Below are 22,659 nucleotides of genomic sequence, written 5' to 3' on the forward strand. Positions count from 1 at the left end.
ACCTAAACATCCACATTACTCACACTTTCATAACACATACATATAGGCAGTATTGGGACTAACGCGTTATTAAGTAATGGGTTACAGTAACTACGTTATTATTGTGGTAACGAGCACGGTAACTTGTTATGCCAAAATGAGGAACGCTGTCATGGTCCCCGTGCCTGCCTGGCTGGCCCTGTGTGGCTGCATGTGTGTTGCTTTTGTCTCTCTCCTCTCTCTCTCTACTTGCTGCCTGGGCGGAGCTCATTATGGGCTCCCGCCCCTGGCCTTCACCACCTGTGGCTCCTCACCTTGTTTGCTCTTGCTACTTAAGGCAGTGACTGAGAACACCTCGCCGCTGGACTATTGAGTAACGCTCGTCAGTGCTACTTTAGCCTAAGCCAGTTTTGAGCTCTCTTCGTGAAAGTTTTCCGTGTTAATTCCTGATCTCTGTATACAGATTCTTCGTGCTCGGTTTGGAAGTTTGGACACCGAAGCCTGTTCGTGAGAGTGGTGTGTGTGAGGAAAGGACCTTTCCAAGTGCATTGTTCTGTTCGTGTGGAGCGGAGCAAGACAGGACACTTCCAGATTCTTCCTTGTACCCCTGGGAACCTTGGCCCCCTTCACCTGTATATAGAGCACCGGGAGTGTGTAAATAAAATTCAGTTTTCTGTGTTTTCAGTCTGCGCCGAGTCCTCCCTGTTCCCTCGTGACAAACGCGTTAATCGTTACTGGTATTTAGATAGGCTCTTTATTCGTTACTTCGTGTGGTGGCTATCATGGAGCTTCCACAGATTCAGTAACATTAGCAAGTGGTGGAGGCCAGCAGGTGGATGAGGGAAAGGGGAGGCAGGAGGAAAAGAGACCCGAGGCGGCCGTCGGTTCGAGTGTGAACTGAACTTCAGGTAAGAAGTTATGACCTGCAGTCTACCTGGGTCAGATATAAACCAAGTTTAGGGGTAGTTTATTTTCGTTATGCTGACTTTTTCGTACTGGCTACTAGCTAGCATGACTGAGTTTGTATACAGCTGGGTGGGTGCTATGATGTTACTGATGTTGAACTTTATTTTGTTCATAACGTTAATTATTATTAATTCTTCTCTTTTGGCTCTCAGCGAAGGCGGTTGCACTTTTCTCCTCTCCTGCCCTTATCTTCCCTGCTTAGCTTCTTATGTCCTTGTCTTGTCTTGTCTTGTGTTTTTACTTAGGGCCACCTGGGTTGGCTGGAAGACTGTTTACTTAGCCTGGCGGGGCGGAGGACACTGTCTCAGCTGAACTCTGGACACACACACACACACACACACACACACACACACACACACATACACACATACACTGATATGCACACACTGATACCCCCTCCCTTTCCAAATGCCTTCAATGCTTGTGCCCTAAGATGGCAGTCGACTGGACCAGCGCAGACATGCTGCAGGACCGGATGCGCTGTCTACACCGGCTCTCTCTTACCCTTTTGCTTGTCTTGTGTTTCTATGGTGTATTGATAGTCATGTGCTTTTTGTGCTGAGGTGTTTTTTCTGTTATCAAACTGTTCTCCCACTAGGAGCTCAGTCTGAGTGGAGTTTTTTTTCTCCTCCTCTTACCTCATGTTATGTATTTTCGTTGTTTTTTTCCTATCAGCCTACCTTTCTGACATGTCTCCCCAATGTGATGTTTGTGTAAAGTTGGTCAGAAGGTTCCTTTGTAAGTGCACATGCGCCATTAGCGTGCTGCCTGCTGTAACCCTAATTTCCTTCGGGATTAATAAAGTATTCTGATTCTGATTCTGAAGCTGATTAGAATTGCCAACCATCCCATAAAAAACGCAATCGTTCCGTATTCAGAGAAAATATTACGCGTTTCGTATTGAGGTGAAAAGGAACACAGTTTGTCCCGGACTTCAGCTAGAATGGAAAAAGACACAAAGCTGGATTTAGTCTGCGTCTTTATGCTGTCTGCTGTTTCTTCTTCTCTCATTCTCCCCCCTCCCTCTCCTTTTTCTACTTCAATCATGAAACTGATCAATGATCAGCTGATCGGCTTTTCTCTCTTGTTTGTTTATCGCCCACTTTGCGCCAGAAAGAGGAAACCAGCGGATGTCGCGCTAAACAACAGCAGCACGTTTAAGCTTGATCAGCTGTTGTTTAAATTTATTTTATGTTAATTTCTAGTATCAGCCGATGTTTGCTGGAGCCACAGCTGTAAAAGCTGCTGGTCGGTTTGGATATGTGGTGAGAGGGAAACATGAAGATGAAACCAGGAGATGTCCTTACTGAATCATCAGAGCTGAACAGGTGATGGAGAAACAGGTTTACCTTTGAGGTGACATGAATGAGTTGAGGGGAAGTTATGAACTGTTTCTGAGAGACAAATAACACCAGGATCCTTTTCTAAGTAGCTGACAGCTGGTAACTGTGCAGGGGCGGGTCTAGCAAAGTGTTGCCAGGGGGCCAGGTAGGGCATTAACAGGGAGAGGGGGGCACAAAGAAATACTTTTCTTTCTTATTCTCATTTAAAATATTTAGCTTTTAAAAAATAATTATCTGAATCTTACAACAAGCGACTGATAGATTTATATATATATACCATCAAAACAGCCCTCTGGGCGACACCTCCGCTGCATTTCCTGCAGGACTGAGAGGAGGAGAGCCATATTTGTCCCCAAAGCCACTCTGCTTTTTAACTCCAGCCAATAAGACCATTTCCCACACCAGAAACATAAACTACTCTACACTCTTTTTATATACCGTAATTGTCGGGCTATAAGCCGCTACTTTTTGCACAAGCTTTGAACCCTGCGGCTTTTAGTCAGGTGCGGCTTTTCTAAGGATTGTCCTTGAGCGGATTTGTTTTGTTTGTTCCACTGTTGTACGGCACTACGTTGCCTGGCGGAAGGATCGGGGTTCAAGAGTGGTATGTTGGTCACATGTCCATCCGCCAGGCAACGTAGTGCCGTACGAAGTAGCGCGAAAAGCAAACTTCAAAGTAGCGCTACGCGTTCAGCGGGAGGTGTGGATGACGAGCGGCGATAAACTTGCGAAAAGCAAGTTATGCTCAACTCCACCGGTGGATTCTGACAGCGTGGAAAAGTGTGAAAACATCCACGATCACCAACGGATTTCGAAGGGCTGGACTGCTGCATGATGGAGAGGAGGACACCGCCATGGCCCTTCTGAGGGTGTTCGACTCTGACACTGACAAAGAGGATTTGTTTGGTTGGTTTTGAAAGTGACAACGAAGGAGAGAAGCGGAGAGTGGATGACGAAGCCATCCTGTTCGTTTCCGACACTGGAGAAGAGGACTTTGGTGGTTTTAGTGCGCAGGAAGATGGTGGTGAATGGCTGACTTTTCTTCTTGTTAAAGCCGTGTCACTGCACCTGAGCCTAAAAGGTAGGCCGAATCTATTTTTCTGGTGTGCTGTAGGTTATTATGTACTACATTTGTTACTCATTTATGAAGCACAGTACATGTTTCGTACTTGTAATTACCGCTACTTGTACATATACCTAAAAAGTTATGCAAATATGCACCCATAACTTGTTTTTCAAAATATTAATAAAAGTGATGTCTCCAAACAGCCGTCTCTTTCCTGACAATTCTCTTTGTGCATATTCTCTTACATATGATGAGTCAACATTGAAACACCTGCGGCTTTTAGTCAGGTGCGGCTAAGGTATGTACAAAACAGGATTTTCCCCTGATTTTAGCTTGTGCGGCTAATATTCAGGTGCGCTTTGTAGTCCGGGAAATACGGTATTCACTTTTAGTCACTACAGTTATTTGTTCACTTATTCAGTCACTTTAATTTTAAAACGGTGTATATACTGTATAATTTAAGTATTTTTTATCTCTTATTACCTGTTTATGCCCTGACCTTATTTTTAATGTCATGCTGCTCTGTTGTATCTTAATTGCCCCTTGGGGATAAATAAAGTTTCTTTGATTCTGATTCTGATTAACATAAATAATGAATAAAAAAATACAAAGACTCTCAAGTCCTAACTAATAATTGCAATAACAAGAACTCTTCTTCAATACACTCGGCGCTTCACACACATGCCCGAAAAACTAACTGGCTATGGCTGTGGCTGCTCCATCTGGGGCAAGTGCACAGAAAGTTTTCCACACCCCACAAACGCTGCGGCTCTTCCGTCGTCCTTTATTGGTTACGTCCACATCGGGAGCCAGTTACACCAGGCCGATCCTTCCGTCCACCAAACCAGCTGAGCCCCTGCACAGGTGAATTGGGCTATATGGCGATATGAATAATATACAAATATCTTACTTGAAACCCACTCTCAGCATGATGTTGGTGGTTTGAAAATATTAAAGTCTCACTGATAAGGGGTGGATGCACACTGAACTACACAGACCTATAAAAAATAGCATTAGCCCTGCCTTCGGATGTTCCTGCACTTAGCAATAAATAACCACAAACCCCTCCAAATGCTAAATACTATCCAAGTAATAGCACCTGTTTTTACAGGAATCGGCAATGTCGGGACTGCATGGCTTAAGCTGGTACATCTATGATGTGACACAAGGCAGTAGCCTTCACCACAAGGACTGGTTTGTTAACCATACCACCAGAAGGGCTGACATGTGGTGGTTTTGCAGTGATTGAAAGCAAAGAGCTAAACTCTCCCCTGTATGGAAAAGAATCTGTGCTGTAGTTTACCTGATGTTCACCCTCCCAAACTTCAAGCAACTAACAACTGCATGTTAGTTCTTTGATGGCCTTGCAGAGTAGAATGACTTCAGATATGTTACTGACAAAAAAGTTTTGTGTCATCTGTTATGACCTAGGTCATGTGTTGTTTGAGTTCCTCACACCTGAGGGTGGTGCTGTTCTTTCTCTGTGTTGTTTGCGCTTGTGTAAGCTGCAGGTGGAGGCTGAACATTGGTGGAAAACTAAATGAGGCTATAAATTGGGACCCGTCCAGACCAGCAGCCCGACCAACTTCCAGCTTCCAAGCAAGTTGGGTATTTAGCCCTGTGTCTTATAGTGTGCTGTGTGAGCAAGTTTCTGTGATGAGGAGAGCTTGGTTGCCTGGTATATATCTTGCTGTCTGCTAAAATTCTAAAATTCGACTTCATTTTCTTATATGGAGATATCTCAGGGATAGAATATGCAGTTAAACAAAATGAAACTGATAGAAAGGTGAGTTTATAAGTAGCTCTGCTGTGGTTGGAGCAGTTGGGTTAGGAAGGCAGCCTGAGAAGGTCCAGCCATCTCCAGGAGGGGGCTGCGTAAGCTAATTATAACAAAAATGATTAACCAAAGGAAGGGGCCCAGCAGCTTTGGGCTGTAACACCCCTCAGTTTAAATGTTCGATCCCATGATCTTCAACATGAGTCCCAGAGGAAGAGTCTGCACAACAAAAATTCCAGGTCTTCTGTCACAGACCTGCCCATGGCCGTTCATGCTACATCAAAGTAGTTAAGAAGCAGACAAACATTTAAAGAAAAGACTACTATAGAAATTTCTTTTTCACAATGGGTCCAGAGGAACAAAAAAAGAGAAAAAAATAAGATATTTTCTGTGAAATAACAAAACTTTTCTGTCTGGAGAATTGTGCTGATACATTTTATTGATTAACTAAAGGAGTATTTCTTTAACATACTGGCAAACTGAGATGAAGTTTTTCATTGTGCTTTTTTCATATAATAAGATTTTTCACTGGGCCGACCCACTTATGTTCATCGTGGGCCGCATGAACTTGGGTAAAAGTTTTATAAAAAACCTGGACAGTGTTGCTCAGCGAGCATCCTCAGTTGAAACACAAGTGGAATGCAATAGGCGATTCAAACAACAGCAGGAAAATATTTGCTCAATAATACAAAAGTTTATTTTTGTATTGTTTTTCACAGCCACATTGTGCTTCACATAAACACATAATGCACAGAAAGAGATTCACAAATAAGAAAAAAAAACACAAAAAACAAAAGACAAATAAAACCTGATCAATTAATGTTTTAAAACAGTCAGGCTGAGAAAGCGCTCTGGTTTGAATAAGCCTTCAAAGGTGATGAAAATACTGATGTAGCAGACAGACTTCACACCTTCCTCATTTTGGCAGTGACTAGAGAGGAAAAACAGACAAGCAGCAGCTTCAGTTTTTCTCTGTAAATACTTTGCATTTATTTCTGTGTGTTTCTTTTAGCACGACTTACGATCTTTGACCCACTGAGCTTTTGGATCAGCACAAAGTTGTCCCTTTTTTGTGTTAAAACTGGAAATAAAAGACAGAAAATTATAGAGATTGTATATGTTTGTATGTAGGACAACAAGTGCTGACTTACATTATAGCCTTCACACAGTGTCCTCTTGCAGCCTGCTCACGATATGTTTCTCCCACCACCTCAGCAGTCCTATTGTCTTTGTCGACGCCAACGCAGCACGGGCGGTTTCTTCCAGGTCCACGGACTCGAGTATCTGAGAGATAAAAGGTTAAAAACTGATTTGTCTTACATCACTAAACAGAAGATGACTTTTAATATGTGACCTGAAATTATGTTACAGTGCACAGGCATTTTTTTGTCCAAATCAATCAACAAGTAAGTGGAACAAATCAATGTTCTCATCACTTGGGGACCCTCAAGCACTTTTTAGGCAGTTTTGGCATTATGTTAATTAACTTTGATTTTTATAGTCGTTGGGATTCAAAGAAAAAATGAATGAAAACCAATCCAACTTTGGCCCAGAATTAAGTTTAGCTGTTGCAGGGCTCTTGCACAGATTTTAAAGAATGTTTCTGTCTTGAAATGTCTCTGATTAAAAAAGCATATTACATACTCCTATTTGTGCAGCATGTGGATATTTCTTAAAGAAACTCCGGCTAGCCTGCCCATGCTCCACAGCATACCTATGAAATAGCTGCATAGACATGAAATCAGTGATGGTTTGATCAGAACGCGTCTCCAAGCAGCCTGAAGCTGGACAGATAGTCTCGATATGATAGAGAAAGGTGGATTACGTTGAAATATCCACACGCCGTGACCAAAGGGGAGTCATACGTCTTACATATCGAATATGTAACTGAGTGGAGACAGTCTTGGTATGATAGAGAACATATTCTCAATGTTCTTATGTTAATAACAGACGGTACGTCACTGTTTGCTTTGTGCTGTTATCAGGATCACTCAGAAAGTTTCCATAAATATATTTTAACAGAGGCGAGACTTGATCCAACATTTGGAGATATCATCTGGAATCTGGTTCCTGGAATTTTGCAAGGATGAATTTTTACTTATATTTATTTTCTTAACCAAATTGAATCAAATAGAAATATGAACGGTTGGGAAACATTGTCTTTATGTTCTGAAGATGAAATCTGCTGTACCAAACAAATCCAAACTGATTCTGCCTTAAATTGCTTTTTTTGTTATTATTTGCAAACAAAGCATGTTGATTTCTTTTACAGGGGATGAGAATAGGAACCAACATTAAGCTCCATTTATTAACAATGATTAATATATCAAATGTTTAATCATAGATTTCAAAGTTCAGATGTGCTGATAACTGAATGGTGAAAAATACTGTCCCGTAGCTGCACGATATTATCTTATACTCTCTCTGTGTCTCTCTCATTTTCTGCTTTCATGCCTTATGCAATGAGTCACAATGTATGCACCCCTCCAAAAACCCACTGAAATGATGACTTTGCTAAAAACTAAAATGAAGCAGTGAGATGTAGTTACAGAGTGAATTTGTTTGAAGGAAACCACTGCACCAACTGTGCTACACTAATAAGTTGGCAGTTATGATAGTTTAAGTGTCAACATATGCCTGGCATGCAACGCAGCGTGAGACATAACCCCATAAGTGACAGAAAACAAAAGTAGAAAACATAAATAGTACAAACATTGTTAATGGTAAGCAGTATAGCGGGAATGGATATGGTGTGGCTGTCAGTCAGTCCAGCAATCGAACACAAACGTCAGGTGAATGTTGTACTTAAAAAAAAAAGGAAATCTCCAAGACTTCTTCTAAATGTAGACGTAAAGGACGCCTTTTAAAATGCCATGACTGACTAACAAAACTTAGCCCAGAAAACAGCTTCCAGGAATGCTTGGTGGGTAGAAGTCGAGTGTGAATGCTGGATAAAAAATGTCACAATTATAGACTGAGCAGATACCAGAATATGACTGATGTAAAGGTTTGTGGTCTTTACACAGTGGTCCTGCCCAATAAACCACCAAAATGTCAGAAGTGAACCTTATTCACAAACAGGCAGCAGCCATTGTTGGAGATAGTCATTGCTGCGATCAAATGATCTATTTTATCTCTTTTTTCCCTCATTTTTCTGTAGAAAAGTAAGAGCACAGTTACCTTCAGAGGAGTGGCAGCACACACACACCGAGAGCAGGAGGAGAGTGATGGAGAGGATCTTCACAGTCATTTTCACCGGTGGTCTGGCTCACTGATCAGAGTCAAAATCTACGAGTTGATTTGTGTTTGGTTATTTATTGGTAAGTGCAGGAACACATGCAGGCACAACTGATGAGGTGTGATTATAGGTCTGTGTATTTGTGTGCAGGGTGTGGCATATCACACCTCCCCCTCTTATCAGGAAGAATTCAGTATTTTAACCTATCAACACCTCACTGAGATCTTTCTGAGAAACAGCCTCATATACACGAAGTTCAAAGACACTCAAATATGGTGATGATTATGATAGAGCCTGATGATTGAGAACAACGGTTTGTGCATTGTAATGAGTGATGAATCTAAATCACCCACTGACTTCTGTTCTTCAGTGATTCATGGTTTCCCTAAACAGCCTATATGTACATCTATTAACATTTGCATGACTGGCTGACTTTTATGCTGCTTATTTTTTCTTATAAATTCCCACGACTTTTGCTCGTAATTTAAATTTAATTGTTTCTTGTTTGCATCAAGCTGTTTTACCCCTGAAAACACAAAAGAACTCACTTTTACTGTTTATTTTATTTATGTTAACTTTTGGCAGATGATCAGATAAGTTTCACACTCTGCTCTGCAGGAAATGTGTGACAGAAATGTGATCATGTCGACTGTCTTTATCTTCCAACACACACACACAGAACAACAGTTTCTAACACAGACTAAATACATCACATGTTAAATGGTTTGTGTATGCATTGCTAATTTCCCCCCTCATAGCTGCATTAGACGTTCTATTTCTTTTATTTAGGCTTAAATATGAGGGCATGGCTGTTTGGGGTACTTGGGTTCATTTCCCCGTTTATGACCCAACAGGCCAAGCATAAACTTTCTGACAGATGGCCTCACATTTGACCCTGAAATACTGTTCCTGTGGTTGCTGTGCTCTATTTGTGCTCACCTGCTGTGTTTAGTTTCAATAGATGTGATGCTGTGCATTATAGCTAAAAAATGTCTTCTCTGGTCTCATTGGTTCAAAGTTCCAGAAGTGTTTATTGCAGAAAGTCAAGGTACCTTTTCCTGCACCTCATGGATAGGGTTGTGCGTTCGCATGCTGCATATACCTCCACATATCTGGATTTTCAGTATGACTTAAAGCAGTTATGACATGGTCTGATTTTCTCACCCAATAAAGGAATATTTAATATATCAGTCTACTCTTCATTCTATCAGACACAGTTATCACAGCTCGTACATTTGCTTTTTACACATATATGTAAGCATTGAGCCAAATTTAGTAATGCCAACAAATTAAAGGAACAATATTTGTCTCTTATATATGATACATCTATATATACACTGTCAAAGATACTTGTCTTTGAGTGAAGATTTAAGGTGATAGGACATATAAATAACTGCAACTTGAATCTTTGACACAGAGTTCAAGCTCACTGCTGTAATATATCATCTGCTAAAAGTCTGCTTCTTTCTTTCGTCAGCTGCATGAACTTTGGTAAAAGATAAAGGTTTATTAAAAACCTGGACAGTCTACTCAGTGAGCATCCTCAATTAAAGCACTAGTGGAATACATTCAGCGATGTGTGTGACATTTTGTGAGGGTCTGGTGGGCACTGAAACAACAGCAGGAAAATATTTGCTTAAACGTTTATTTTTATATTATTTTTCACAGCCACATTGTTCTTCACATAAACACACAATGCAAAGAAAGAGATCCACAAATAAGCAAAAAAAAAAAAAAAAAAGACAAAGCAACCTGAACCCCAATTATCAATTAAAAAACAATGAAGTCAACAGCGTGAATAAAATACAGGTTTACTCCACAGTAAAAATTAATCTACAAAAAAAAAAATGTTTTGAAACAGTCAGGCTGAGAAAGCGCTCTGGTTTGAATAAGCCTTTAAAGGTGATGGAAATGCTGAAAATACTGATGTAGCAGACAGACTTCACTCCTTCCTCATTTTGGCAGTGACTAGAGAGGAAAAACAGACAAGCAGTAGTTTTAGTTTTTCTCTGTAAATACTTTATTATTTATTTATGTGTGTGTTTATTTTTAGCACGACTTACGATCTTTGACCCACTGAGCTTTCGGATCAGCACAAAGTTGTCCATATTCTGTGTTGAAACTGGAAATAAAAGACAGAAAATTATAGAGATTGTATATGTTTGTATGTAGGACAACATGTGTGGACTTACATTATAGCCTTCACACAGCGTCCGCTTGCAGCCTGCTCACGATATGTTTCCCCCACCACCTCAGGGCTCATATCGATGTCGGTGACATCAACGCAGCACGGGCGTTGACTTCCAGGACCAGGTGGACCTGAGAGGTAGGAGGTTAAAAACTAATTTATCTGACCTGAGAAAGTCTGATTAGAAACTCAAAAGTTAACTCCAGGTTTAAAACGTGATGAAACTCCTTACATCGCAAAACAAGACAAATGTTACCTGAAATTATGTGAATGTAAGCATTTTTTTTTACACTTCGACAGAAAATGAAGGTCACAGAGAGGCAAAAAAGGATATGAAAACTAATAAACCATGTTTCTGTCTTCTAATGTCTCTGATAAAAACAGTGCATGAACATTGTTCTGAGGTTGTGAATCACATATTGTCAATACTCTCTCTTTATATACATTTCTATTATTTCTATAATGGAGGGTGTGTGATCGTTTCCTTTGTGTTTGTTTCCTGGATCACTGAGAAAGTTTCCATAAACACTTTTTAACAGAAGTCTCAGATTGTTCTGGCTTTTATTCTCCAGTACAGCACACCAAATTCCTTTCCAGAGGATCAAAATGAGAAAACACATTAAGCTTAATTTGCTAGCAACGGTTATTATATGAAAAACATGACTTTCCAGAGTCTAGGCTGTTAGTGGCTTCCCATGATGCACTCAGTGTTTCTTCAGAGTCTCACTTATTATGTGTTTAAACATCAATTTCTGTTTAATGACGCATTTTTAAATCTCTGGATCTCTTTCACAGTATGTTTGTAGTACTGTCTTCTACCCCTCAACCCTATAGGTCCCTACAGATGGTTGCCCCTCCCTGACCCTGGTTCTGCAGGAGGTTACTTCCTTACTGTTACTTCCTCATGGGGAGTCATATAATTTTATCTGTATTATTGTATCTTTACTTCACAATTTAAAGCACCTTGAGGTGACTGCTGCTGTGATGTCATATTATATGAATAAAACTGGATTATACTGAAAATTAATAATGTTTAATCATACAAGACAGAATTAAGAGGTGCAGGTAGCTGAACGCTGAACAGAATTATCCCATAGCTGCAACATATCATGTTATACTCTGTGTCTCTGTGTCACTATTTCCTGCTTGTAGATCACACCATCACACTTAACCAATGGGTCACAATGTATACACCCCTCACAGAAAAACCCCCCATGAAAACTGCATCAAGATCTGGCTACAGATTTAGCTTGAAAGAAACCACTGCACACTGTGCCACCATAGTAAGGTTTGAGTTATGACAGTCAAAAGGGCGATGCAAATGATGCCGAGCATGCAACACCCCATAAAACATAATTCTCTAATGTCACTGGAAATAAAATATATATAGTTTAATTATTGTTAATTTTAACCAATCAACCAAGTCCTTACAGAGCGGTCATACCCAATAAAACCGCCAAAAAGTTAGACGTGTACCCCAGCATCACAAATAGCTAGAAGCCATTGTTGGAAAAAGTCATGCTGTGATCAGTTTTATGTATTTTATTCTTTTTGTTTTCCATTAGAAAGTGAGAGCATAGTTACCTGCAGAGTAGCTGAAGCACACACACATTGAGAGCAGGAGGAGAGGGATGGAGAGGATCTTCACAGACATTTTCACCGGTGGTCTGGCTCACTGATCAGGTTGAAACTATATCAGTTGATTCGTGTTTGGTTATTTATTGGTAAGTGCAGGAACACATGCAGGCACAACTGATGACGTGTTTTAACAAGTCCTTGTGGTGCATGGTGTGGCATCTCAGACCTCCGCCTCTTATCAGGGAGATCTGAGTGTTTCAAACCACCAACAGACTCGCAGCTTCCAAAGAAGCACACACAAAGTTTGCAGACACTTAAATATAGTGTACAAAATAATTGATACAAACAGTTTATGTATTGTCACAAATGATGGATCTAAATCACACGTTGATTATTGTTTTTCCATTTTAACTAACTGTGAGTGTTTATCTCTTGCAGGCCTCAAGTGAAAAATAATCGTGCGTCATGATGCCTCTTAACGATCCTGATGCACATCTATTTACATTTGCATGATTTGTTAATGTTTGGCTGCTTATTTTTCATCTATAAATCCCCACAACTTAAACTTTTGTTTAAGCCATTAAAGTCTCACTGAAAACTAAAGGACCTCTGTCAGTGCACCCCAGGGCAGCTGTGGCTACAATGTAGCTGCCATCACCAGTGTGTGAATGTGTGTGTGAATGTGTGGAGGACTGAATGTAGTGTAAAGCGCTTTGGGGACCTTAGGGACTAAGTAAAGCGCTATACAAATACAGGCCATTTACCATTTACAAAGTAGTGAAACGCTCTCATTGCTTATTTCATTTAGGTGTACTTTTGGCAGATGATCAGGTAACTTTCACACTCTGCTCTGGAGGAAGTGTGTGACAGAAAAGTATTTGTGTCGACTGTGTTAATCTTCCAACACACACACATGCAAAGTCAAAATTTTTTGACACAGGATGTGCACTACTAATGTCCCACCTCGTGCATCAGCGCTCTTTTATTTCGGCCTAAATTTGTGGACATGGCTGTTTTTGGGTGTATGGGTTCATTTCCCTGTTGCATGATCAAATTTCAGGCAAACATTAACTGTCAAACAGATGGCCTCACATTTGACCGTATACAGAGGAGGTCATGGTTGATTCAATAAGTGCAAGGGATCCTGGTCCTGTGGCTACAAAGCGAGCTCAAGTCGCTCCTCCACTGTGACTGACAGTTGAGGAGTTTGTGCTTATATGCTGTATTTGTATCACTTTGTGGAGCATTGGACTGCCATTACCTCATAAGACTTTGTTGTTATACTATCTCTTACCGTATATTACTAAATCTCCATTTGCACTATTTGCCTATTTGCACTACTCTGCCTGGTTTACACTCAATGTCATTTACCCTTACCTGAATATTGTATATTGTATATTGTATAGCTTTCTTGTTAAATTGTATTGTATTTATTTAAATTTTTACTTTTTAATTTATTTTATTTGCATTTTTTAATCACTCTCTTATATTTAAATGTTCATTTGCTATTTCATCTAGGGTTTGAGAGTAACGAAATTTCTATTCTCTGTATGTCCTGTACATGTGGCAGAATTGACAAATAAAGTTGACTTTGACTTTGACTTTGATTTGGTTTTCACCAAATGTGGTGTTGAGTATTATCACCAATAATCCCCACTTTGGTCTCATCTGTCCAAATGACATTCTTTCTGGAATCTTTTAGTTGCTTATAAAATAACATGTTACACCGCATTACTGAATTGCATTTTTTCAATAATGCTGCAATGTAACCCGTTAATGGACTACATTCAGTAATTATTTTGCGGTTACAATTATATTGATTTATATGCAGCTATCGGCAAACAAAATGCTTTTTTCTTTCTGTTTACTTGTGCTGCAATCATCTGATTTCAGTTTGTGTTTGGGAGGAGGAACTTGGTGGTGCAGTACAGTGATACAGCTTTTGAGGAATACAGATATGGAGATTACTTTTATTTTTATTGCACAAAAGCACAAAAGTATGGAAAAGTGCAAACTGCATCCAGGACAGAAGAACTGCATTAAATTGCCAACGTAACTTGGGCTCTTTGCAAACATCTGCACAGACCACATGCTAACACAAAGCTAGCCAAGAAGTTGAGAGCATGCTAGCCGCTGATCTTCAGCAGGTAACAAAGGCAGTGATGAACAGGCAGTTGTGCAGCCTTAGGTTTTACCTGTTCATACTCCTAGAAGTAACTTAACTTTTTGTGTTCAGCTTTGTGTTCATAAGTTAAAATCCAAACAATACTATGTGAGTCCTCATCAGGGTAGTGTAACAGCCACTATGGTGTGGTGTCCCTTTAAGACACCCAAGTCGAGGGTTGATGGTGTCATCAGTTTGTGCCACTGCTCTCTCTCTCTGTGATTGTGGGGACACGTGCCTTCACGCTCGTGCTTAACGAGGAACGGACTTATGTTTTCTTTTCCAGACCCTTTTTTTTGTTTTGTTTGCAACGCTTGGGTTGTATGAACGCTGGGCATTTTGTTGTTGAGCCGCAGCCGTTCAGCCGGGCTTTTATACGGTTGCTGAAGAGTGCGTATTGAAGAACCACCGTGGATTACTGATGCCAGCGTGGGTGTGTATTCTTCCGCCTAGCCAGCTAGGCGTTTTGCCGCCTCTTCTCAACCACACAACACAACCCAACGTTACAAAATGGCGCCCGAACATCTTCTCTTGGACCTCAGTATGCAGTATCTTCGAGCATATGATGATTGGTACATAAAAAGGTACGACGCGGCAAAGTGGCTGTCCGCCATGTTTCGCGGGAACGGACCAGGCTGGCCTGGACGAGGACGTCGGGAGGATCAAAGGGTCGCGGTGGTGCATTTCCATGGCAACGACTGGAGCTGCTCCAGCATGGTTTGTGGACTGTGGCGCCGTTCTCTGTTTGGCCTCTTCGTCGTGGCTCCATTGGATGTGCGTGGACCTGCGTTTCCCGGGCGTGGGTTCGATGCAGCTTTGCCATAGTTCCTGAATTTGCATTTTTTTTCTTATGTATTTCGTGTTGGTTACTGTTGTAACATGACTGTTGTTTGGGTTTTCTACAGTACTTTCTGGTACTGTTTTCACATATTATGCTGTCTGTTGCAAGTTTGTGAAGTAGAAGAAACGCAATGAAAGAAAAAGGGAATTTCATTCTGTAATTGTCCTGGCTATGCTAAGTTTATTTTCTTTCTTTAACATTTATTTAAATGGACATTCACCATGTGGGACACTGTCATGTATGCCAGTTTGTCAATATTGCACTGTACATTTCCCTGTTTTGGTTTTAACTTCTTATCCTGCTGACCATGTATGGAGGCTGGTTAAGTCTGGACTGTACCAATGCTGTACAGGTGTGTAACAATTCCTCCACGACCTGCTTACTACCTAAAGTAGCTATGTGTAGTGAAAGGGGGTAGCGGGAGGAGGGTCACCTGGGTCCGGCTGAGGGCAGCCTTTGTTTAACCCGGGGGGAATATGTAACAGCCACTATGGTGTGGTGTCCCTTTAAGACACCCAAGTCGAGGGTTGATGGTGTCATCAGTTTGTGCCACTGCTCTCTCTCTCTGTGATTGTGGGGACACGTGCCTTCACGCTCGTGCTTAACGAGGAACGGACTTATGTTTTCTTTTCCAGACCCTTTTTTTTGTTTTGTTTGCAACGCTTGGGTTGTATGAACGCTGGGCATTTTGTTGTTGAGCCGCAGCCGTTCAGCCGGGCTTTTATACGGTTGCTGAAGAGTGCGTATTGAAGAACCACCGTGGATTACTGATGCCAGCGTGGGTGTGTATTCTTCCGCCTAGCCAGCTAGGCGTTTTGCCGCCTCTTCTCAACCACACAACACAACCCAACGTTACAGTAGGGATTGGTGCTGGTGTTCGGAACTGTAGGCTAAGTTAGGTTTATATTGTTAACTGGTAATTAAGTGAAACTTTGTGTTATTACCTCATCTATTACTACTTCATAACTGGAATAATTAGAGGTTGTTTAAAGTCGTGTTGCTGTCTTTCCCATTTTCTCATTTTTCTTGTAGCAAGAGGAAGGTTTAGTGTACATACCTGCCTTAAAAAGCCCGTCATGAAAGTCTTTCAACATAATCAGTTTAATGATTGTGAATCTTGCTTTGTGCCATTCCTCTTTCTTTTTATTTTGCTTGTTCCCACAAACGTTTATGCACTTTTTTCTTAGGTTGCGTTCTTTATCTGATATGGTAATACATATTTGAGTTTATGTTACTTCCTGTTTAAACTACACTTGTAGAAATAGTCAAACCAAAGATAAGACAACCACAAAAGCATATTTCCTGTTTATTTAGTAGGAAATAGGTTTGTAAGAGACATGTTCCTTAATTTGATGGTGTGAGTGTCTAACTCTCCAGTACGACTTCTAAATGAAGATTAAACTTAATAATTCAATAAGTATATTTATAAGTATCATATTAATAAAAACATTTACTTAAGTACTCGAAAGCTAAAGTAATTTGTTGCACTGCTTCTTACATTACTTTTACTCGCATATCATATAATTAGCATTTAACTTTATAAATATAAGTCTACAGTCCCACATACCAACCCAAATCGCTATCTTAATATCGATTTAACATATGATGTTTCTGAGGTTTCCTGACAAACAGGAGTTCAAATGGAGAAAATCCCATGAAAGCCAGGGTCACCTCCTGCACTGCAAATAACAGAGGTTCTAGCCAGCGACCCCAGTGGCATCGACCCTCTTGAATTAATGTATGAATCATGGACTTCAAGGTCTTTTTCAGCTCCACTAGCTCATCAATGTCAGCATAGTATATACTAGTCCAATTAGATTTAATGTGCCTCCTTTATTGGTCAGATGAATGGTCACTGAGTATCTCTACATTCTAATTGGTTCAGAGTATTGTGTATGATCTACTAAAACAAAACAATAGCCCTGTGCATGCCAGTAAATAGGCCCAATGAGGTCCATACCAATACACTCAAACAGGACACAAAGGCCCTTTGGAATGGTCATTTGGTTTACTAACTGCTATCCAGGCTGGATGCACACCTCTGACACCCATCTCCTGGAATGCCTGGCCAATACAATTGACCTTTAACTCGATCCAGAGTTTTCTCATATCCTCTGTGACCAGATATCAGGTTATAATGAGCTGCCTGGAAGATTAATTCCCAGTGGGCTTTAGGCTCCAAAAACTGGGTGTGTTTCTCTGCAGTGGGAGTGTAACGCCTCACTCTGTACAATCTATCCTTCATTACAAAATGGGAGTTGGCTATGCTACATTAGGGCTGGTGCTACTTCCCCAGTAGAAGTGTCGGATAGCCTGGCATTGCTGCTGAACACAGCACAGATACCATCCTAGCTATCGTAAGCATATCCCCAAGGATTGTCCCACCAGTTTGTTAAACCCGTGCCAATCCGTCTCAGGACCCCTAAGGGGCAAACGTAACTCAAATAAAAGTGCATAATACTAGATTATTGAGCTCAACTGAAAACACCAAGGGAATCTAATTCTGGGAATGTATCAGGATATTTTTATGAATTTGGTGTGCATTCAAAAAACAAGAACAAACTGGTGCTATAAAACAAAAGTTTATTTTCATGTAGTTTTTTAAAGCCAAAATGTACTTTGTGTAAACACATAAAAACACAACAAGAAATTCATATATGAGCAAGAAAAAAGACACAAAGCCAGAACTCCAATGAGTTCACCATCTTGCCTTTAAAGATGGTGAAAATACTGATGTAGCAGACAGGTGCTTCCCTGGTTCACCTTTATCATTTTGGCAATGACTGTAGAGAAAAGAAAGAGAAAGGAGAGCTTCAGATTTTCTCTGCAAATATTTTTTTTGTGTATTTCTGTGTGTCTGTATTTCTATGACTTACGATCCTTGACCCACTGAGCGTTTGGATCAGCACAAAGCTGTCCTTCCTTTGTGTTGAAACTGGAAATAAAAGAGAGAAGGTCATACAGATTGTATGTGTTTATGTTTTTCTGGAGGACAACATGTTTTGACTTACATTATAGCCTTCACACAGCGACCTGATGCAGCCTGCTCACGATACGTTTGTCCCATCACCATAGTGCTCAAATCGCGTTGGGTGACGCTAGTGCAGCATGGTCGCGGTACTGTAGGAAGACGATGAGCTGAGAGGAAGAAGGTTAAAAATTAATTTCTGGATTGAGAAAAGTCTTTATGAAAATCAAAGTGAATGCCAATGTGACCATTAAACAAATATTAGTCATGCAAGTTAATGGCCTTTTTTGTTCCCAACATTAGGTACTTTTTGCAGTGATCTCGCATAGAAAACTATGCCGCACGTATATAAAACAGGTCCGCAGCTCCGAACCGTAGTAAAGGGACCTCTGGCCAATACATCGGGTTCCGTGTCGGGCTCGTAGCCAAAAACTAGCTTTACTTTGTTGTCTGGGTCAACTTTGCTAGTGAGAGACAGAGAGAGGCGTTGAAAGGCTACTCCAACGTAACTTATTGTTTCGGAGGAAAACACGAACACAGTGTACAGACGAGCCTTAACAGTTTACTGACAACTTGGCTCGTCAGGCACTCTTTTTGGCTGCAGTGGTTATCATTATACAGTGGGATACAAAAGTTTGGGTAACGTTGTTAATAGTCATTATTTTCCTGTATAAATCGTTGGTTGTTACAATAAAAAATGTCAGTTAAATATATCATATAGGAGACACACACAGTGATATCTGAGAAGTGAAATGAAGTTTATTGGATTTACAGAAAGTGTGCAATAATTGTTTGAGTTTGATGAAAAACAGCTTCATGAGTCCGATTTTCTGAAGTTGTGAATCACATATTCTCACTATTCTGGTAGTTACTTTTATAACTGAGGCTATGTCCCTGTTCACTCAGAAACAGCATCAACATCTGCCTACAGAGTGAATTAGCTTGAAAGAAACCACTGCACACTGTGCCAGCATAGTAAGTTATGGAAACATAATATCCATCCATCCATCTTCATCCGCTTTATCCGAGGCCGGGTCGCGGGGGCAGCAGCCTAAGCAAAGAGGCCCAGACGTCCCTCTCCCCAGCCACCTCCTCCAGCTTATCCGGGGGAATACCAAGGCGTTCCCAGGCCAGCCGAGAGATATAATCTCTCCAGCGTGTCCTGCCCCGGGGCCCACCTCCCGGTGGGACGTGCCTGGAACACCTCACCCAGGAGGCACCCAGGGGGCATCCTTGTCAGATGCCCGAACCACCTCAGCTGGCTCCTTTCGATGTGGAGCAGCAGCTGCTCTACTCTGAGCCCCTCCCGGATGGCCGAAATTCTCACCCTCATACATAATATGTATACTTTAAATATCATGATGATTAACCAACAAGAATGTGACTGATATAAAGATTAATGGTAAAAGAAACTATGAGAGTCCTTACAGAGTAGTCATTTCCAATAAAACCAAAGAAAGCTAGGCGCCTTAGTCAATGGTGTAATCAGTTTTACGTACTTTCTCTCTTTTTGTCCTTTAGGAAAGTAAGAGCACAGTTACCTTCAGAGGAGTGGCAGCACACACACATTGAGAGCAGGAGGAGAGTGATGGAGAGGATCTTCACAGACATTTTGACCGGTGGTCCGATTTGCTGATCAGGCTGTAACAAAAAGTTCATCAGTGCTTGGATATTTATTGGTAAGGGTAGGAAGATTTGCAGGAAAAAGAAGTGACGGCGGGTTATTTTAATACGTGTTTATTTGTGTGTGTGGTTGTATCATAATCACACCTCCGCCTCTAAATAGAGAAACTTTAATATTTCAAACCGCCAACTGCTTGCTGAAAGCTTTCCGAGAAATAGCCTCACATTAGGAAATGCACAGACATGTCTTATGGTCTACAGCTTGATTGATGCCAACAGTGTGTGCATTGTGATTATTGACGAATCTAAACCACCCACTCATCTGAGTAGAGTCCTTTTTTTCTCCTCCTGTACCCGATGTTGTGTATTTTATTTTATTTTTTTAAATGTTACCTATTCCGACCTGTCTTCCCTATGTGATGTTTGATGTTTTGATGTTGGCTCAAAAAATCTCTAGACCCAGCAGTCTTAGCTAATTATAGGCCAATCTCCAACCTTCCTTTCATATCAAAAATCCTTGAAAGAGTAGTTGTCAAACAGCTAACTGTTCATCTGCAGAGGAATGGTTTATTTGAAGAGTTTCAGTCAGGTTTCAGAGCTCATCACAGCACAGAAACAGCTTTAGTGAAGGTTACAATAATCTTCTTATGGCCTCTGACAGTGGACTCATCTCTGTACTTGTCCAGCTAGATCAGGGGTCGGCAACCCTAGGCACGCGAAGGGTTAACTGATGGCACGACCATAGCTGGACTGACATACTGGGCATTAACTCGGTGGGCCGATGGTGATTTTTCGTTTTTATGAGCCGATGTTTGTTTTTTTTTTTTTTGTAACGTTATAAACAATGAAAGGTGGTGGATTGGCCAGATGCTGGCTGGTGTGTAAAACTAACTCAGTTGTTTGGTGGTGGCTATGGCGGTGCTTCCACAGACTCAGTAACATTAGCAAGTGGTGGAGGCCAGCAGGTGAGGGAAAGGTGAAGCAAGAGGAGGAGAGACCCGAGGCGGCCGCCGGTCCGAGTGTCAGGTGAACTGAACTTCAGGTAAGAAGTTATGACCTGCAGTCTATCTGAGTCAGATATAAACCAAGTTTAGGTGGAGTTTACTTTCGTTGTGCTGAGTTTTTACAGTCAGTTACAATAACTCTTACTGCGTACTAGCTAGCTGATCAGCTGATCGGCTTTTCTCTCATGTTTGTTTATCGCTCACTTTGCGCCAGAAAGCGTAAACCGGCGGATGTCGCGCTAAACAACAGCAGCACTTTTAAGCTTGATCAGCTGTTGTTAGAATTTATTTAATATTAATTTCTAGTATCAGCTGATGTTTGCTGGAGCCACAGCTGTAAAAGCTGTTGGTAATTATGTTGGTTTGTATATCTGGTGAGAGGGAAACATGAAGATGAAACCAGGAGATGTCCTCACTGAATCATCAGGGCTGAACAGGTGATGGAGAAACAGGTTGTAGTGGGGCGGGGCCTACGGTGCTGTGCAGGGAAGGCGGACGCACCTGCACGGCATCTGCAATCACGCCCCGCCGACTTAAATTTTGTAATGGGTCTTGTGTTTGTTGTTGTTGTGATAATGTTAAGCGGGCAGCGGGAGAGCTCTGTGTGCATTGTGAACAGCAAGGAGACCAGAGATCAGATTAACATGTGTATCCCTGTATTAACAAACATGCCATATTGGCTTAGTTTATTTTTCTTATCATTGTTGTGAGGAGACCATAAATAGCATTTGCATTTTCTGTTGTACAGTTCGTTTGCTCTCATGGAGTTCTTGTTATGGATAAAAAGTGTCTCTTTTTGTTTTAAAATAGCTGATAACTATTCGCTGATAGCTGCCAACATCTGCAAACAAATATAATTCTATGAAGTTGTTCTATATAGTGTGAACTGTTAATATAGAACATTATTAAATTTATTGCTAATGCAATCATATGGAACACTGACTTCTGAGGAAATTTTAAATGGCACTCGTCATCAAAAAGGTTGCCTACCCCTGTGCTAGACCTTAGTGCAGCGTTTGATACTGTTGACCATAATATCCTATTAGAGCGATTAGAACATGCTGTAGGTATTACAGGTACTGCACTGCAGTGGTTTGTATCATATCTATTTAATAGACTCCAATTTGTGCATGTAAATGGAGAGTCCTCTTCACACACTGAGGTTAATTATGGAGTTCCACAGGGTTCAGTGCTAGGACCAATTCTGTTCACATTATACATGCTTCCCTTAGGCAGCGTCATTAGAAGACATAGCATAAATTTTCACTGCTATGCAGATGACACACAGCTCTATCTGACCATGAAGCCAGATAACACACACCAATTAGTTAAACTGCAGGAATGTCTTAAAGACATAAAGACCTGGATGGCCGCTAACTTTCTGCTTCTTAATTCAGATAAAACTGAGGTTATTGTACTCGGCCCTGAAAGTCTTAGAAATATGGTATCTAACCAGATTCCTACTCTGGATGGCATTACCTTGGCCTCCAGTAACGCTGTGAGGAACCTTGGAGTCATTTTTGACCAGGATATGTCCTTCAACGCACATATTAAACAAATATGTAAGACTGCTTTCTTCCATTTGTGCAACATCTCTAAAGTTAGAAATATCCTGTCTCTTAGTGACGCTGAAAAACTAGTTTATGCATTTATTACTTCCAGGCTGGACGACTGTAATTCATTATTATCAGGATGTCCAAAAAACTCACTGAAAAGCCTTCAGCTAATCCAAAATGCTGCAGAAAGAGTAAAAGAGTAAAAGAAAGAGTAAAACATTGCTCTCACTATGACCTCAACACTAGAAACAAGCATAGAGGACACAACGTTGGTCTGCAGTGGAGTAATGTGTTGTTTGCGAACAAACTACTTCCTTGTGCCATCAGGGAGACGGAATCTTCAGCCAGTTCTGCTGAGAATCCATGCA

The 22,659-nt window shown here is 40.9% G+C and overlaps 4 protein-coding genes across 5 annotated transcripts in view; 1 reads left to right on the forward strand and 3 right to left on the reverse strand.

Annotated features, from left to right (window-relative positions):
- LOC308385446 (uncharacterized protein) overlaps window positions 1-22,659 on the forward strand; it is a 538,971-nt gene that overhangs the window by 146,045 nt on the left and 370,267 nt on the right. The window lies entirely within an intron of this gene.
- ccl34b.4 (chemokine (C-C motif) ligand 34b, duplicate 4) lies at window positions 6,037-8,381 on the reverse strand (the record flags this gene model as incomplete). Its single annotated transcript, XM_080865565.1, has 4 exons — window positions 6,037-6,062; window positions 6,154-6,212; window positions 6,283-6,415; window positions 8,312-8,381. The coding sequence occupies 4 exons, from the start codon at window positions 8,379-8,381 to the stop codon at window positions 6,037-6,039; spliced, it is 288 nt and encodes a 95-aa protein (XP_080721691.1).
- LOC308386200 (C-C motif chemokine 2-like) lies at window positions 10,134-12,293 on the reverse strand. Its single transcript, XM_080865564.1, has 4 exons — window positions 12,142-12,293; window positions 10,562-10,688; window positions 10,433-10,491; window positions 10,134-10,337 (listed from the first exon to the last, which is right to left on the reverse strand). Exons 1-4 carry the CDS (start codon window positions 12,209-12,211, stop codon window positions 10,312-10,314), a joined length of 282 nt encoding a protein of 93 aa, XP_080721690.1. The 5' UTR covers window positions 12,212-12,293; the 3' UTR covers window positions 10,134-10,311.
- On the reverse strand, window positions 14,435-21,677 carry LOC308385358 (eotaxin-like). Its single transcript, XM_080864215.1, has 3 exons — window positions 19,602-21,677; window positions 18,152-18,278; window positions 14,435-18,075 (listed from the first exon to the last, which is right to left on the reverse strand). The coding sequence occupies exons 1-3, from the start codon at window positions 19,765-19,767 to the stop codon at window positions 18,006-18,008; spliced, it is 363 nt and encodes a 120-aa protein (XP_080720341.1). The 5' UTR covers window positions 19,768-21,677; the 3' UTR covers window positions 14,435-18,005.

The sequence above is a fragment of the Rhamphochromis sp. 'chilingali' genome, assembly GCF_963969265.1.
Source record: "Rhamphochromis sp. 'chilingali' genome assembly, chromosome: 18".
NCBI lineage: Eukaryota > Metazoa > Chordata > Actinopteri > Cichliformes > Cichlidae > Rhamphochromis > Rhamphochromis sp. 'chilingali'.